Here is a 16,743-nt window from a genome sequence, read left to right as displayed (position 1 = left end):
ACGGTGGGACAGAAACACTCGACAATGTGGCGGTGGGACAGAAACACTCGACAACGTGGCGGTGGGACAGAAACAGCGCTCACAGAGTGCGCGGGTGCGCGCCTCCAAGTGCGCGGGTGCGTCAGTGGAGATTGTGCCGGTATGTCTTCACATGACATGATTCAGGAAGTGCTCACCCTACTGTACGGTCTTCTCAGTCTGCGGCTCAAGATGCTAACCTTGGTGCTTTTGTCAGTGGCTCTTTCCACCTGTGTGAAAGGCGCGCTCCCTCCTCCATGCGACAGGTAAGACACGTGACCGACGTGCTTCTTTGAAAGGTTTTTGGAGAAGAGACTGAATCAACAGTTAAAGAGCAGGACGTTGCCCAAATAGAAAGTGCTCGTTATGCGTGGCAGAAACTGACTTATGTTTTGTTTTTTTAGACTTCTCTTGACATGCCTGACCTTCCTCGACCCTTTAAACTTCTGCTCTGAATTTAAATTAGCTTGCAACAACCCGTCTGTTCAGTTGGCCACGCAAGTTAACACATTGCAAAGTCTTGTGTATTCAAATTGGACTACTGCAGCCAGCTAACAGATGTTTCTCTTAATATTTGTTGAATTATCTCCTAAGCAAGTTATCAGCAGACCTTTGCCCTCACCTTATTAAATAAAATGTTTTTTATTGCTTCCATGATGGACTCTGCACTTCTACACACGTCCATGTCTGTTTAATAATTCACAACTTAAGCAAACCTTAATTTCAGTGAAATATACTGCTCTGGGCCAATCCTGCATCAGGTACAGCGAGCTAAGCTCTTCAATGATGACAAGCACTTCGTTGACATGAAGCTGAGGGAAACTCCTGGTGAGTCCACGGCCGGTAAATCCTGTCTTTCTGTGTTTGTTTTCATGACATTTCTTCATTACGTGGCTGCTCCCTGTGTCTTCTCCAGATGTTGTTTTGTCCGCTTTTCGCAACCTTTCAAGTGAATCACTGAATGCCACCGTCCCGCCTGCCAAGCTGCAGGAGTTCCTCAAGGCCTACTTTGAGGAACCAGGGACAGAGTTTGAGTCATGGACGCCGCCAGACTGGCACGACAAGTGAGACTTGTTGCTTGATTGACATGTTGCTTGATTGACATGGCTTGATTCTTTTTTTTTTTTTTTTTCAATTTGCAGTCCAAAGTTCCTGGAAGGAATAGCAAACCAAGAACTACGTAACTGGGCAAAAAAGATACATATCCTGTGGAAGTCGCTCGGCAGAAAGGTGGAGACGAGTAGAGCCCTGACTTAGCATTTTAAAACAAACGTACAAAACATTTCACTGGATTTGTTTCTCTAATGTGAATTATTGTCTTGTTGGTGAATTGAATATCTTTTCTAGTTCAGTTCTGTAAGTTGGACCAAACAAATCAATATTCATTATCTTTTGATTTGTAGACCAAAAGATTAACTGAATTTTGATTTGTCAACATTGACTGTCGTCAGTCACCTTCAGGGTGAGGCTGAAGCATCCACTGATTTTTAAATCGTTGATGATTTTTCCTCCAGATCTCTGCCGGCGTTCGAGATCACCCAGAGCTCTACTCGCAGATCTACAGCCCGCATCCCGTCGTCGTGCCGGGGGGGCGCTTCAGGGAGCTCTACTACTGGTGAGTGATTGATGAAGCCTGTCGCTCAGCTTGTCTGTCGGAGAGATCACAGCCGGACCCAGCCAGGGGCCTCTGCTGAGGGCCCACCGGGGGGGAGGGCGGGTGTACACGGTGATGTGAGCCTCTGTGTGCCCAACAGGGACTCCTACTGGGTCATCAACGGGCTCCTGCTGTCGGAGATGACAGACACGGCCCACGGGATGATTCAAAACTTCCTCCACCTTGTCGACAGGTAAGCCTCTAAGCACAGCTCATCTTTCATGGCATTTAAAAAGCAGCAAAAAAAAAGTCCAGCTCGCTGTTGTTCAGCAGGCTTTTTTTTTTTTTTAATAAGAAGTCATTTAGCAACCTACAATTGTACTCTCTGGATACGGAGCTCGCGGGTGGGGATTTTAAGATTTGTGGAATAAAATGTGTTTTTCAATCACTCTGCTACAGATATGGCTTCGTTCCAAATGGTGGGCGGATTTATTATGAAAGGCGCAGTCAGCCTCCATTCCTCCCTCTAATGGTGGAGCGCTACTATCAAGCAACCAAGAATAAAGAGTTCCTCAGGTGATATTTAGGTCTGAGCTGATGTCCTGCCAGGCACATTATCATTCTCCAGCTGCCTCTCCCAGAATAGGAGAAAAAGAAGCGTATTAAACCTCAAACCTCGGTGCTCGTGTCAGTCTGCGCCTCCAGCGTTTTGTTTTTTCTTTTTCTTAACATGCTTAATTAGAATGTGACACCCCGACATTTGTGTGTGTGATATTAAGGACTGTGAGAAGCAGTCTGTATTAAAATCCTTGCTGCTTGCACGAATGTGGTTTAGAGCAGCTTTACCAGCTCTGGAGCAGGAGTACCGGTTCTGGATGCAGAACCGCTCTGTGACTGTGGAAGTGAATGGAGCAAAGCATACACTGAACCGGTATCATGTGCAGGTGGGCTCGCCCAGGTACGTACTGAAATGCATGAAAGAAGCTTGAGAATCACGGTCACAGACAACACCAATGAATTTAAATGTGTTGTTGGGTGTACTTAAGCTACAGTCACCATGTTTTTTGTTTTTTTTCCTAGGCCTGAGTCCTACACCGATGATCTGGAATTAGCTGAAGGACTCACAGATGGTAATGACTTATTCATGTTTATTGATTGAGTCCACCTTTTTATAAGTTTGAGAATATCGCCCTGCGGTGGTCTTTTATTTCCACGAGAGATTAAAATAAAGGGACCTCTGTGGGGTGCGTCCTTCTGGAATGAATGTCCGGTGGTCCATAAATTGGTGCTCTTCAGAAAAGTGGAATACATTCCCCTTGATTCAAAGATCATCTGTGCAAAGTAAATGTTTTGAATACTCCTCAGTACCATCTTGTAATATATACCATATGTCATCACAAGAACAAATGAACTGAACAACTTGACCACTAATACTAAGAAAAGCAGTTGAAAGGAAAAATACTCTTTTGGCTGGTTAAATGTGGCTTTTCTTTGTTTCACATTCACAAAAAAGCTCAGATTTCTGAATATCTTTTCCCATTTTGTTATGTATATTCCCTCCTGTTTGAGGAGACATTCCTACTTTGTCTCTGAAACGTGCATGCCATACGTAAGTGCCTCATGTTAGATGCTCATTGCTTGTGGCTCTACTTGGATCCATGTGCCCCCCTGCCCTCAGTCGGTAAGGAGCAGCTATGGATGGATCTGAAAGCAGGTGCAGAGTCTGGCTGGGACTTCTCGTCCCGCTGGTACACGGACGGCCACATCCACGGCAGCCTCGGGGACACCGGCACGAGTCAGGTCCTGCCCGCTGACCTCAACGCTCTTCTGTGCCGCAATGAGAGGACTCTTGCTTCATTTCACAGGATACTGGGTGAGCACGGCGGCAGGCTCTGACCTTGCAGCTAACTGTGGCCTGCGCGCCGCTTTTAGCTCCCAACTGGTGTTGCGTAACGGTGATGTGCCGTTTCCTGACAGGTGATGGTGACTCAGCCGCTCTGTATGACCAGAATGCAGCCCGTAGACTGGAGGCGGTAGAGTCTGTGCTGTGGGATGTTGAGAGGGGAGCCTGGTTTGACTTCAACCTGATGACGCACTCCAAGCACCTCGAGTTCTACCCCTCCAACCTGGCACCTGTTTGGGCACAGTGCTATTCTCGGCCTGAGATGGGAGAGAAGGCGGTACAGTATCTGAAGGTAGGTGTACATTCTGGGCTTCATTGTGATCTCAGTTCAGAAAGAAAATGACGCATGATGGATCAATTTTATTTAAATCGTTGTTTTTCAAGATAGTATGGAACCGTATTTCCTGCACTTCCCTCCAATGGTATCTAGCGATGCAGATACGTTATGTTCAGGTCCATTTGAGCAATGTGAGGAATCTGCCTCCATCTCAATGCAGCAGGTGTTTTTTTAACAGCAGCTTGTGTTCACGTGAAAACCTTCTACTTTAAAACAGACTGATCTACATTAGGATGGTATAAAGTAGTTCAGTGCAAAAGCTAAAGCAGCCAAATTACCCATTACTCTTCACTTTTTTATTTTTCCCATCCCTGCTCACAGAGGCTCAGTAGAACTTGTCTCGTCGTTTGTTAGCCACCGCAGCTCCACTTTAGTCTAATTTAAAGTAAAAGTGCGCCGCTCGTGTGGGTTTGCAGGCTGGATGGTCAATTTAACTACGCTGCAGCGTATTAAACGACATCTAGACGGAGCTGCACATGTCTGTTTGGTCCGGTTACTGCTGGTATGGTCCAAATACCACCAACAATACACTGACTAACCACGCGCGGCGACAAGTTGCCCCTCTGGTCAGACGAGAAGAAGCATTTCTGATATTTACCCAAAGACCTTTCTTTTAATTCTCTTGTTTAATAATGAAGAAAACAAACCATTAACAATGCATTGTTAATGGTTACAATACAAGTTGGCATGACTTTTTTCTTCTAATGGAGGGATTTACATATTAGCCTGAAATTGTTCCTCAGGGAAGATATTGTTTATTTTAATTACCCACCACAATGTCCAGCCATGCATCCTGGTCCTGCTGAGATTCCTCGCCAGTAGAACGCTGTGTGTTTTATGAGCTGTGCTCCTTTGCTCCAGCAGATGGTGCACACACACTGCACTGGTCAAATCCAAGCTCACGCTCATGATTGCTGGTTTTCTCGTCCGTACAGGAGAGTGGTGCCCTCCAGTTCCCCAATGGAGTGCCGACGTCGCTGAGAGAGTCTGGGCAGCAGTGGGACTATCCTAACGCGTGGCCTCCTCTGCAACACATGCTCATCGACGGTAGGCTGACGTAACCGGATCTGGAAATCTCATCGCTCATAAAAGGTGAATAAATAAAGCCAATCTTCTGTGGGATTTCAACTGGCATCGTTATCGTCCAGCGGCTCGGACAGGAAGTAGAATGAGCTCGTCCAATAATTGGAAGATCAGTGGTTCGATCCCCTGGCTCCATTCCACATGTCACAGTGTCCCTGGGCAAGATACTGAACACTGAATTCTTCCTGACGGCTGTGCCGTGATGAAATTAGGATCTGATGAGAAGTTTGGCAGCCTCCCTCTGTCTATCTCTGTGTGTGTGTGTGTGTCTGTGTGGATGGACGGAGGGGAGAGGGATGTAATTGTTGGCACAAGAAGCGCTTTGATTGGTCGTAAGACTAGAAAGAATGAATGTGAATGCGTCCATTTCCATCCACATTTCTTCTCTCCGGCCTTCACTGGGACACTGCTGTGTTTCTTACTGCATTACTTCCACCTCATCAGTGGAGTGCAAAAGATATTTGCAGGAAAATATATTGCGTCATCCGTGTGCACATGTTCACAGTACAGGAGAAACAATAAAATAACTTGTGAGAACATTGCTCCATAGTGTGACCAGTGGTCAAAACACCCACATTACCCTTTTTAATAAAGACCGGCTTTTTTTGGCCCTAGAAACTCTTTGGCTGAAAAGTCTGTATAAGTATGACCACCGTCCTGCTGAATGTCCCTTAAACTCTTTGTTACCAGCAAGTCCTGAAGAATGCTTTCATGTTTTCAGGTTTATCCAAACTGCCTTCAGAGGATGCTCAGCAACTAGCGTTTGATTTGGCCCAGCGTTGGATCAAGACAAACTGGTTGGCGTACATGAAGTACGAAGCAATGTTTGAGAAGGTGGGTCGCCTGAGGTTTCAGTAAGTCGGAGTTTGTGCTCCACGGTGATAACACCGCTGGCTCACGGTGTGTAATGTTCTCTCTCCTGGCAGTATGACGTGAACGGTGATGGCAAACCTGGTGGTGGAGGAGAATATGAAGTTCAGGTATTTCCTTTCATGTGTTGGTGTCAAACTAATGTGCTTATAGTCACAAAAGTCTTTTTAATTTCACGCCGTGCCCGTCAATTCTCTTTACTTCACTTCTGCCTCAACATTAACATGTTTGCATGCTCGTCATCTAACACGCATACTCTCACTCCTCCTCACCTCTTTGTTCATCCATCTTTTTTTGTATAGTTATCTCACCCTGTTGGGTCTGGTTGTCATCTACTTTTTACTTTGGTTTTCTTCCTCGTTCCATCAGCAGAAATTCGTCACTTTTTTTTTTATTTCTGTGTTTTACAGCCATCCATTTCACTGCTTTGCTAAAGTGTTTCCTAAAGTGTCATCCCTTATATGTGTGGCCCTTTGTGCAGCTGGGTTTTGGCTGGACCAATGGTGTGGCCCTGCAGCTCCTGGACCAGTTCGGGGCGGCGCTCACCTCAGGAAGCAGACGGATGTCTTCTGGCCTCCTGCTGCCTCTGGTCGTCTCAGCCGCTCTCGCACTCCGGTGAATCAGAGGTGCCAAAAAAAAAAAGCCACACCGGAGGTTGGACTTGTATTATCTGTGATTCCACTGCACTGCGGCACTCCTTTCCACTGGCAGGCTTCAAACACACGCACAAGTGGACATGAACAAGCTGATATTTTTCCAAATCAAATACGATCAGGAGCACTTATATCTTTAGAAGCGAGAGGATGTGATTAATCGTTGACTAAGAATTCCTTTGATGAATATTTTAGTATTTATCCTTGGAGGTAAATGATCTCTGCTGATTTCAGAAGATGCACATCATGTCGGCACTTCTGGACTCTCTCCAGTCGTGCAGGCTGTTGGTGCCTGGATCCCAACATGAACTCATCCCTCAAGCTGAACTGACTTTACAAACAAAATAAATTACAAAGTGTATTGCTGAACTGCAACCGGACTCACACCTTCTGCCTTCCATCTGAAGGTGGAACGTATTGATGATTGAAACCCAGCAGTTATAATGTAAAGGGCTTCTCAAGACGCTGATATGACTTCTGCACGTGGACCGCGTCGAGCATGTGCTTAATAAACTAACACTTAACATAACCTGGCATGTTAAAAATGATCTTTGTTCTTTTTTTGTATGCCGCCGTCCCGGCAGCAGCCTGATGCGTTGTTGTTACGGGTTGTGTGTCCGTCTGTTCTCGTGCAGGCTATCTCGGCACGCCTTCAGTGAGTTAGGACCTTGGGAATGATCACAAGGATGAACTGATTATTTTTTTTAAAATTTGTTTTCTCAAAGGTCACTGTGACCTCAAAACATGTAACATCAAGAATTCATTTACCAAGCAGGACGATGTCACTCAGCTCCTCGTATCCTCTGGATACGACGATGTATCCTCTGGATACGACGATGTATCCTCCGGATACGACGATGTACCCTCCGGATACGACGATGTATCCTCCGGATACGACGATGTATCCTCTGGATACGACGATGTATCCTCCGGATACGACGATGTATCCTCTGGATACGACGAGGAGCTGTTGGCTTTTAAGACGTACATGGATGTAAACTGCAATTTAACTGCGGCATACAACTGACAGTTGAAAGATGGCTTCGATGGATGCTTCACTAAAAACTAAGCCACCAGATATAAGCTTTTTATGGTAAACAGCAGCAGTGGGATGTTTGTTTTGCATTATCGTTAATGTAAAACAGCTGTGACGTGATGGAAAGAGGAAACAAACGGTGAAGCCTATATCATTGAGATTTAATCTCATTGGATTACTGCCATGCATTGTTTTCCTGTGAATCCCTGATGCATGTGAAAGTAATTTGAATCCGGCATGGGAATGGCAGACTGTCACTAACATGAAGCACTACTACTGAAGATACAAATACTGGATACACCGTGTATTTGTATGTATATATGAGAGAGATAAGTATTTACTGGATGTAAATACCATGAATGATATAAAAAAAACTGTCATGAAATTTAGAACTAATAGTCTGCTTCTGGGTAACGGGTCATTGTGTTCTTTCTCCAGTTTGAAAATCCACGCCACAACAAGACAGGTCAACAAGCTTGAGAGCTTTATGAAGCCAGCGAGAACGTTTGATTGCAACTTAAATAAACCTAAAGAAACAGACAACTGATTTTGCCATTTGATTGTGCCAAGCCAGCCATTCTGTCTTTGGGATTTCTCCTTACATATATGGTGAAAATGCCGGTCAAGCATGAAATGAACTCTGTATGGATATTCAAATGAGAAATTTGCCTCAAAGAAGAAAATGCATCCCTCTTGGCTTGAGGATATGAGTCCCAAGCAGGGATTTTACGGTATCTCTCTCTCCTTAGCATGAGTGCACACAACAGATTGACTATGCAACTTAAATGGGCAAAAGGCCAATGGATGCAGCGGTCCATGCACACACAAAAAAAAGAGATCACACTTTAGTAATGTGCTACTCAGAGTCTCCATCTACACGACACCCATGCATCCCCATGCATAGCTGTGACGCCCACACAGTAGCATCCGTGTGTATTCTGCTGTTTGGAGAGGTTTAAGCAGCAGGCAGCAGTCATTATGTTTTCAGCCCTCGCTGACAGCAGTGACTCAAGTAGAACCTGCTCCTTTAGATAACTCCCACAAAACCGCTTTGCTTTAGCAATAATGTGTTGTCTGCAGTTAATGAGATGGAGCTGCGCAGTGTGAAGTAAGTTGTCCGGCAGTTAAGTAGCGATGATGTAAGGCCGTGTCACTCTTTCGCGCATGTCCATCTTTTTTTAATTCAAATCCGAGAACGGCGGTCGGAGAGGCGTTGCATAATGTTGTGGAAGTAAAGGTCAGGGTGTCTCGTCCTCGCCATTGTCCAGCATCTGCTACTGCATGCAAACGGGGCAAAAGTGCTCCACATCTCAGATGTTAGTCTCCTTGGCAATACATGGGAGTCTTTAAAATTTTACACGCATCTCCATGCGTATTTGTAGTGTTGAGAGATCGCGAAATTATGAAAGTAAAAAAGTGTAATCATTAAAAAACGTACAAGTATTTTCTTTTTCAGTATAACCATTTTGATATTTATGTATAACCATTATCTTTTTAACCACTGAATGAATATATGTACTGTTTGGTCTTCATTTAAAGTACAGGTTGTGATTAGAGCTCGTATAAAATGCATAGGATGCTGTAAATTGCTATGTTATATAATCTTTTCTATATTATGGGTAAATGTAAAAAGCTCTCCTGTGTATTAGGGTCCAGCAGCCAGTGTGACCATATTAGACAACAAACCCTCAGCTTATCTTAGAGGCAAGATCTAGGACAGACCCTTAAAGAAAAGGAGAGGTTAAGTGTGTCCGTGAGGTACAAGAGGTGATGCACAGAGAGGACAAAGAACCTCTTTTTACTCAACTGCAACGCTTTCTTCAGCAGATCTCGGTCTGATAAGAATTTCACCAGATCTCAAGAAGACTAGACTTAATATGGAACTTTACAGAAATGAAGACTGAATCTACCGAAGAGACTTACGGTAAGTATCTTTGGATGAAAACTGTGCAGTGTTAGTATAATAATGAGATGATGTCAAAACAGGTAGAGGTGTAGACGATGCACGCAGTCGCTCTGTTGAGATAAGTTACAGCCCACTGTGGACCTGGCAGCATAGAGGTGTACAACACCCTCAACAAAACCTGTAAATTAACTTGAAATAATCGAAAGTCCTAACGATTTAGCCCGGTGTGAGATAAAACACCTAAGACATTGTACTCATATTGGATGAAGATTGTTATTTCTTCCGGCATCACTGTTATAATAGTGGAAGGAGTAACCACCGTGTTAGGCTGAGAGATCTTGCCTTCCTACTCTTCCTCCTCTCCTCTTCCCCCGGCAAGATCTCCGATCACGCTACAGTAGATATCTACAGCCAGATGTTTTATCAAATAAAAACATCACCCAAATACCCAGTCGCTAAATAAGATGCAGGACTATATGTGGAAATGTGTGAAGTCTTATCAAACCTATGTGGGAGTGAAAGATGGTAGGCACGTGGATTCCTGTGTGTGTGTCTTTAGACGGCGGCCCGGCCTTCATTACTGCTCCGCGGCTCAGCCTTCACTCGCCCCTGCAGCACACATCACAAAGGCGGCTCATTATCCAGTGAGTTCCCCCGGTGCCGCCGAGTCCCGCTCGGTGCTGCAGGACCCCTGCTCTGAACTGTGAGGATAATCCTCACCCCGCCCACCAGCATCCCTGCAGTGCGTGAAGACCCAGGATGGGGGATGTGCAGGACGGCCGGCAGTCTGTCCTCTGACGGTGAGTCTCGGCTACCAGTGACTTCCATTCAATAAGCTGCAAACAATAACTCATTGAGGCGTTATCTGTAATGTGGCCTCCCCAAAAAAAGCAATTGCTTTGTCTGTTTTCTAGGTAAACTGTTTGGAGAATAGGCCAACTCCTTGACCTCTAAACTGGAAGGATTGGCTAACTGGAGGCATTATACAGCTAGATATGAGATGGCTTAGTCGTATTGATCCGGCACTGTCCAGAGATTTTAGGCTTTTTCTGATCAATAACTCTAGAGGAATAATTCCAATAGAATTTCCAGTGCTTAAGAGGACATTTTAAAATCCAATCTAATGGAAGGAAGAGCTATCAGCGAGAGAAAATGTAATATGGTCGCAGCTGATCTTGAACTTGAAACTGGAATCCCTCAAACAAAATCTGCCTCAAAAGCAATTTTCCTTGTTTATGCGGTTCAAAAGTTCATCGCTTTGCGGGGCTCCTCGTACATATTTCTCTACGATATTGTCATGTGCGGCTGTGGATGTATTCTGCCTTTACGGTTTAAATAAATGTATTGACTTTGCTCTCACACAGCATGTCTAATTGAAAGAAGCAGCATAAACCTTTAATGTGTTTCATTAATGTTGTAAGGGCTCACTCTGGTCTTACGACGTATTCAATTAAAAACGGTCTATTTGAATTAACAATGGCACAAGGCCTTAAAAACCTTAATCACATTTTCAAAGCTAATTTAAAAAGTCCAGTATATTATTTCATTGGCCTCGGGGAAATTCAATCGATTTGTATGTGCTCAACTCAAATTGTTTTTATTTGCAAGAGACTTCATGTTTACTAATGTTTTGACTGTAGGAATACAGTATGACGGTTTTGAAATGGCTTTAGCTGAAGTATTTTTCTGTTGCATACAATATCCACCTCTATGCAACAAATCCTGTGACTCTGCTTCTTCAGCATCGTGTGGGCGTGCTTTGATCTGATTTTAATCGGCCGCACTATAATTCCACATGACATCGAATGTCATCCAAACATAGATAATGAGTATGTAACTCAAATGGAAAAGGGTTTCTTTCTCCAGTTGAGTCTCACACAATCCAGTGAGGTAAGCACAGAGAAACACAAATAGAGATATCTTGTGTGAAATCAACATAACTTCTGCAGAGAATAGTGTTCATGTGGTATCACAGTGAACCGAATCAGAGGCTGATTGAGTAAATGTACCTTTTCAGGACCTTTAAGGTATGTGAAAATATTAAATTGATCTGTTTTTTTGTATTTATACATGCATACGAACAACAAAGCCTTGTTGCTCACACGGCTGTGTTTCAACCGTTTCCCCTGGACAGACTAGTCCATTTATTTGATAAAATTTTCCAGACCTCTCAAAGGGATGAATACAGTTTTTACTCTTTGATGTCCTTCCCATCCACAACTTTTCAGCTTGTAGCCCAAATGTGCCACTGTGAGGCAGTAGAGGTCTTTGCTGTATTGGATGATACGCCTCGTTTTCCCAGTCGTGCCATTCCCGTTCCATGGGCATAGAATCGATATGGACGCCGCAAAAGCCGATCACCATTTGCACTGTGACACAGTGTCTTTGAATGGTGTTGGAAGGCCTCTACCAGACACCCTACATGGTCAAAGACGAACGCATCACATTCGCCGACCGTCTCCAAAGACTCGAATCGCACACAATATTTCACACTGATTTACCCCATTATCCAGCCGAGTGGGATGTCGGTGTGGTGACTGGCTCAGATCAATACTGTGCTGTTGGTGAAGACTCGAATTGTGAGATCTAAGGTTATCCACTCTTCACCGTGAGAGGGAGATGGTTTGGGTCTGAGTAATTGAGGTTGATGGAGCATCTTGTATGCATGCCACAGAAGAGCAAGTGTAAGGTCATCTCATTGATGCCTACAACGAAAGATGAAAGCAGCGTTGTGTGTCGTCGGAGACATTTCTGCATGCAGGGAGTCTGCCCGCGAGCGAGCCCCATCTTGGGATGCAAACAAGTCAGTCAAAACAGCCATGCAGGAGGGGCAATGCCTGGAGAGGGGAATGAGCCAGGATCAGTAGGGGAGAGAAGGCGATGCAGTGAAAGAGAGCACATGAAGAGTCCTGCCTATTACAGCTGCACAGATGGTGCAGCAGATGAGATGGGAGGGATGGATGGGTAGAAACTGAGTGAGAGTAAGACAGGGAAAGAGGAGAAATGGCACGAGGGCACGTGTTTGACAGTGTACATAAGGAGCCTCGGATTGGAGAACTTCCAAGGGAAACGCTTTAATATTTATTGTTTTGTGGCTGGTCGGAAACTTTCTTTTCCACCTCCAATTTGTCAGCCAGGAAAAATGGCTGAGGAGCCGCCTGTGAAATATTAATTCAGCTGTTGCAGGGAAGCGGGATGCGAAAAGTAGGAAGGATAGAGCGACATATGGTGGAAGATCCTGAGGGAAGGAACACCGTGAAAGAACACTCCAGAAACGAGAGAGGGTCGGAGCAGCGAGGATGTGAGGCGAAGAGGAGGAAGAGGAGGGAAATCAAATTACTGGGAGGGTTTCAGTGGAGCTCATGAGTCTGCATTTGCAAGGGAGCAATATTTGAATAGGGCAGACTTTGTGCTTTGCAAGCTATTATTCCAGGCATAGTCAATATTTATTTAGTCAGCCTTCTAGTGATAAATGCAGAAGTTATAAAAAAGATGACATTTCTCACTTGTATTAAAAAGAAGGCAATTGACGCGGACACAGAAGCTTCACAGCGCTCTGGTTTTTATGTTTGATGATAAACATTGTTCTGACTTATTAGCATTTAATTAACAGTGAAATGACCTGCGATGGACCGACGACTTGTCCGGGGTGAACCCGCCTTCGCCCATCGACAGCTGGGCTCGGCTCCAGCGCCCCTAAAACAGGATAGGTGGTTTGGACAAAAGATGAAATAACAGCGAAATTCAGAAACTGCAGAGTTTAGATAAGTGACATTTGTGACATTTTTCAATTTTACATAATTATATTTCAAAAGGAAAGATAGGGTTAGGAGTGTTATACAGCGTCGTGCAGTAGTTGGAATCTACACAGAAGCCGTATGCTCAGGTTTTTCTCACCACCGCTCTATGACATTGTTTTTTTTTTTTCCCCGGACTGAAATCAGCCCCCTGTTCCCTGCCCATTTAATACAAATACTAATACTATTCATACCGGTAAGTCTGGTATTTTCAGAGTTTATATATATTGTTTAGCATTATTTTTCTAAATAGTATGCAAATAATATTTAAACGTGAACAAGATACAATTGTATAATTAACAAGACTAAACTATGGGAGCTATTTGTTTGTGTTACATATTAGCTAAAGGCTAATCATGCTTCTGCTGATGTCTTTGTTAATATCAAACATAACACAGGTGGTGTCATATTTTATACAAATGATTTTACTCGTATTAAAAAGAAAATCATGCACAATTCTAAAATCAGCTTTCAAAATATTTTGTATTGCTTAAAACCAAATAACTTAGCTAACAATAGCTGAAAATACGCAAGAGGGAAACTACAACGAAAAGTTTTGAAGCCCAAAATCATTGAACAGCAGAGAGGTGGATTTCATCTCTTTCAGGCTTACAGAAAAACATGTGTAAGCCTGTCGGGTTCCATCGACACATCTACGACCAGCACAAGATTTGCTACGTATTTGATAAAAAATGGTCTAAGAAGACTGTCATCCCTGGGGAGGAGATTCAGAATCTTGTGACAATTGCCAAAGCTTTTTAGTTTAAAGGGATTAACTCTCAAGCTACGCAGTATAACAGCACACAAGGCAGAAAAGAAACAATAGCTGACTGATGCTGAGAGAGCCTGACTGAGTCCAGATATATATATATATATATATATATATATATATATATATATATATATATATATATATATATATATATATATATATATATATATATATATATATATATATATATATATAACCAAAGAATAATCATTTTGAAATGTTGGCAGTAAACAATCACAGAATATAAAGCGTGCAGAATGTTCCAGTATTAACATTCTGCTGAGTGAGTCGGTGAACACATGACCTCAGGAATGACCCCACGGTGACTGGAGGTGCTGGTTTTGATCTTTATCTGAGGGGCTGAAGAGACCCGGAGCAGGACTTCCCGACGAGTATATTGAGCATGTTGAACAGAACCTGGAGCTCTGTTCCACTTGTGGCGTGTCATGTGACTGCACAGAGGGGAACATTTATAAAATCTATAAACAAATGTATCTGCATGAACATAAAGAAGCAAAGGATCATTTAGATTGCATGCCAGATGATTTTAGGGTTCCAACATGTCTGATTTTACAGCATGCCTGCCGGTGGCGGCCGGCCACCCACCTTGAGCTAGCTAGCTCGCTAGCTGTCTGTCATTCATATCTTTCTGAAAATGTTGGAATTAATGTAAAATTAATGTAAAATGCGCGATATCTTTTTTGCGTTTAATCATACGGGGATGTTTGCTGAAATTGATTAGATGGCCCAACCAAGAATAATTGCCACCAGCCGCCTCTGATGCCTGCCCATAGAAGAGGATGCTCTGTCCTCATCCTTTCATATTACACAGAGAGGAATAAATCAATGTGCATTTATAAGACACAATGATATTCCAGTGGCTGTAATCAATACACAATCACTGTTCATGATGTGTACCTGTTTATGAACAAAATTGTGTTTCTGTGTTCAAGTGGAGGCCACATCATTCTGTAATTAACATGCACAACCTAGAAAACTCAGTATTTGATGTAGAAGCTAATTTATTCTCTCCCCAAAAAGACAACAAAGGATATGCGGCGGTGATTTCTGTCCCTTCTCTTTGTTTCACGCCTCTCTCCCTTCCTCTATTAGGGAGGCAAAACATCTGACTATTTACGAAGGTCAAAACCATCTTTGTCTGTTAGAGACCTGTTGTGTCCCGGTGAAATGGAATAATGAAGAAACCAATCTCCTCTTTGTTGAAGCTATGTCAACCATGTAATCCATAAATCCTGCCAAAACACCCTTCAGGAGGAAAGCATTTCATTTTTGGGAAATATTGGAGCTTCATAGCTTTTATTGCCTGTGATTGTCATCTATTCTAAATGGAAAATGTGCTTCGGTCTCATGATGTATTATATCGAAGCATGTTATTCATTGACACACCTATTGTGATTTTCACACTTGCAACAAATAGCTCATTGTTCCTTTCATCCACTTAAATTTCTGATATCAGAACTCGGCTAAAAGACATGATAGAAAATATATATTTTTAATATATATTTTTAGTTGCCCTTACGCGTCCTTTCTCTGCAAGGCTGTAAAAAGGTGTCTACAAATGAATTTTAATGATTACATTCGTTGTGATGAAGGGATTTTTCAGGGCAAGAGGCTCCCCTCCTGGTGTGGGCTGGAGAGTCGGTAAAGACACCCTCCCAGGTGTTGCTCCACCAGATGGGTTCGGGCTGCGATGATAATATATTCCCTAACCGTCGGCTCTGCCTTTGAAAAACGCTGGTGCTGGGAGACGATGGCCTTGTGCTGTTTGAAAGGCGAGCCGCAGGGGGGACAGATGCTCTGATATTCCAGCGGGGGTTTAGCTGTGGGGCCTCGTGGCTGTTCTCTGCCTGGCAGGAGGACATTGGGTTGAGTCACGCCTACGCAGCTCAGCAGGAGAAGCCTAGAAATGGCTCCTCGGGTCACACCACCGCATATACCAGGAAGCAGGAAGCAAGAGGGAAGATCTGATCACAGACTATACTAATTTACAGCATCAGCTTCGGGTTGAAATAACGCAAGGTTTTTTGTGGCCTTTCCATAAATCGTCGGTTTCATAACAGGGGCTGATGCTCTGTAAGATTTGAGTAGATATGAAGGAGAAATAGAGAGTGAAAATCGAAATCTGATTAATTAGTTTGCCCTTGCTGACATTTTGCAATCCATCTGCTGAGTATGTTGTGGCTTATACAAGCAACATTGTCAATCTAATAAATATTTGCTAAAAAGATAAAGCAGACGAGACAATCTGGGAAAACCGACCATCCAGCGTGAGATTTTTCCATATCATTACACTGAGATGAAAGAGATTTCATTATCTCTTTCCCTGTAATAGTGACTTCGTATGGGTGCGAGTGTCCCATTACATTTCCATTATGTTGGAATAGATGAGATGAGGTTTGCCAAGTACAACAAAAAAGTGACTATGACGAGTCGGTTCATTAAGCTCTATTTTACTCATCTCAAGGATTTTCAGAATCTGGCGTCACTAAACAAGTTCGCCAGCTTCTTTGGGCCAGTAAATAAATCTCTCAGAGGAAGATGACTATGACTAAGCTATAGAGAAAGCGACACTACTTTCTACAACAGTCAAATATAACAATGACTTAAACGCAGTGGATGTTGTAGCTACGGCTGCTGTTTAACCCGAGAACACTAACATTAAAAATAGTCACACTATCACTAACATTGGGTGAATTTCACCCGACTATAATGTACCTGATAAACTATACTTCTCATCTAAATATATTCAAATA

The 16,743-nt window shown here is 43.4% G+C and overlaps 1 protein-coding gene across 2 annotated transcripts; it reads left to right on the top strand.

Moving 5' to 3' along the window:
- The first annotated feature begins 179 nt into the window (after positions 1–179).
- Positions 180–8,025, top strand: treh (trehalase (brush-border membrane glycoprotein)). Of its 2 annotated transcripts, XM_068584924.1 has the most exons (16): positions 180–284; positions 746–846; positions 935–1,082; positions 1,161–1,248; positions 1,533–1,633; positions 1,773–1,865; positions 2,072–2,188; positions 2,448–2,570; positions 2,693–2,742; positions 3,291–3,485; positions 3,590–3,807; positions 4,788–4,899; positions 5,657–5,769; positions 5,862–5,915; positions 6,287–6,431; positions 7,933–8,025. In XM_068584924.1, the coding sequence occupies exons 1-15, from the start codon at positions 211–213 to the stop codon at positions 6,422–6,424; spliced, it is 1,725 nt and encodes a 574-aa protein (XP_068441025.1). In that variant the 5' UTR covers positions 180–210; the 3' UTR covers positions 6,425–6,431; positions 7,933–8,025. The 2 variants fall into 2 exon arrangements, with proteins under 2 accessions (XP_068441025.1, XP_068441027.1); XM_068584926.1 differs by lacking the exons at positions 5,862–5,915; positions 6,287–6,431; positions 7,933–8,025 and having other exon boundaries at positions 4,788–4,944; positions 5,657–5,733.
- The last annotated feature ends 8,718 nt before the right edge of the window (positions 8,026–16,743 follow it).

This window comes from Clinocottus analis, unplaced genomic scaffold, assembly GCF_023055335.1.
Source record: "Clinocottus analis isolate CAN_PGR_092001 unplaced genomic scaffold, fCliAna1.0.p SCAF_2, whole genome shotgun sequence".
Lineage (NCBI taxonomy): Eukaryota > Metazoa > Chordata > Actinopteri > Perciformes > Cottidae > Clinocottus > Clinocottus analis.
The sequence above is the reverse complement of the archived record's forward strand: the minus strand, read 5'-3'. Positions and strand labels throughout refer to the sequence as shown.

Coding starts and splice junctions, on each gene's coding strand:
- treh (XM_068584924.1), top strand. CDS start 211: ATGCTAACCTTGGTGCTTTTGTCAGTGGCTCTTTCCACCTGTGTGAAA. Junction 5,770..5,861: donor ACGAAGCAATGTTTGAGAAG/GTGGGTCGCCTG, acceptor CTCTCCTGGCAG/TATGACGTGAACGGTGATGG. Junction 5,916..6,286: donor GAGGAGAATATGAAGTTCAG/GTATTTCCTTTC, acceptor CCCTTTGTGCAG/CTGGGTTTTGGCTGGACCAA.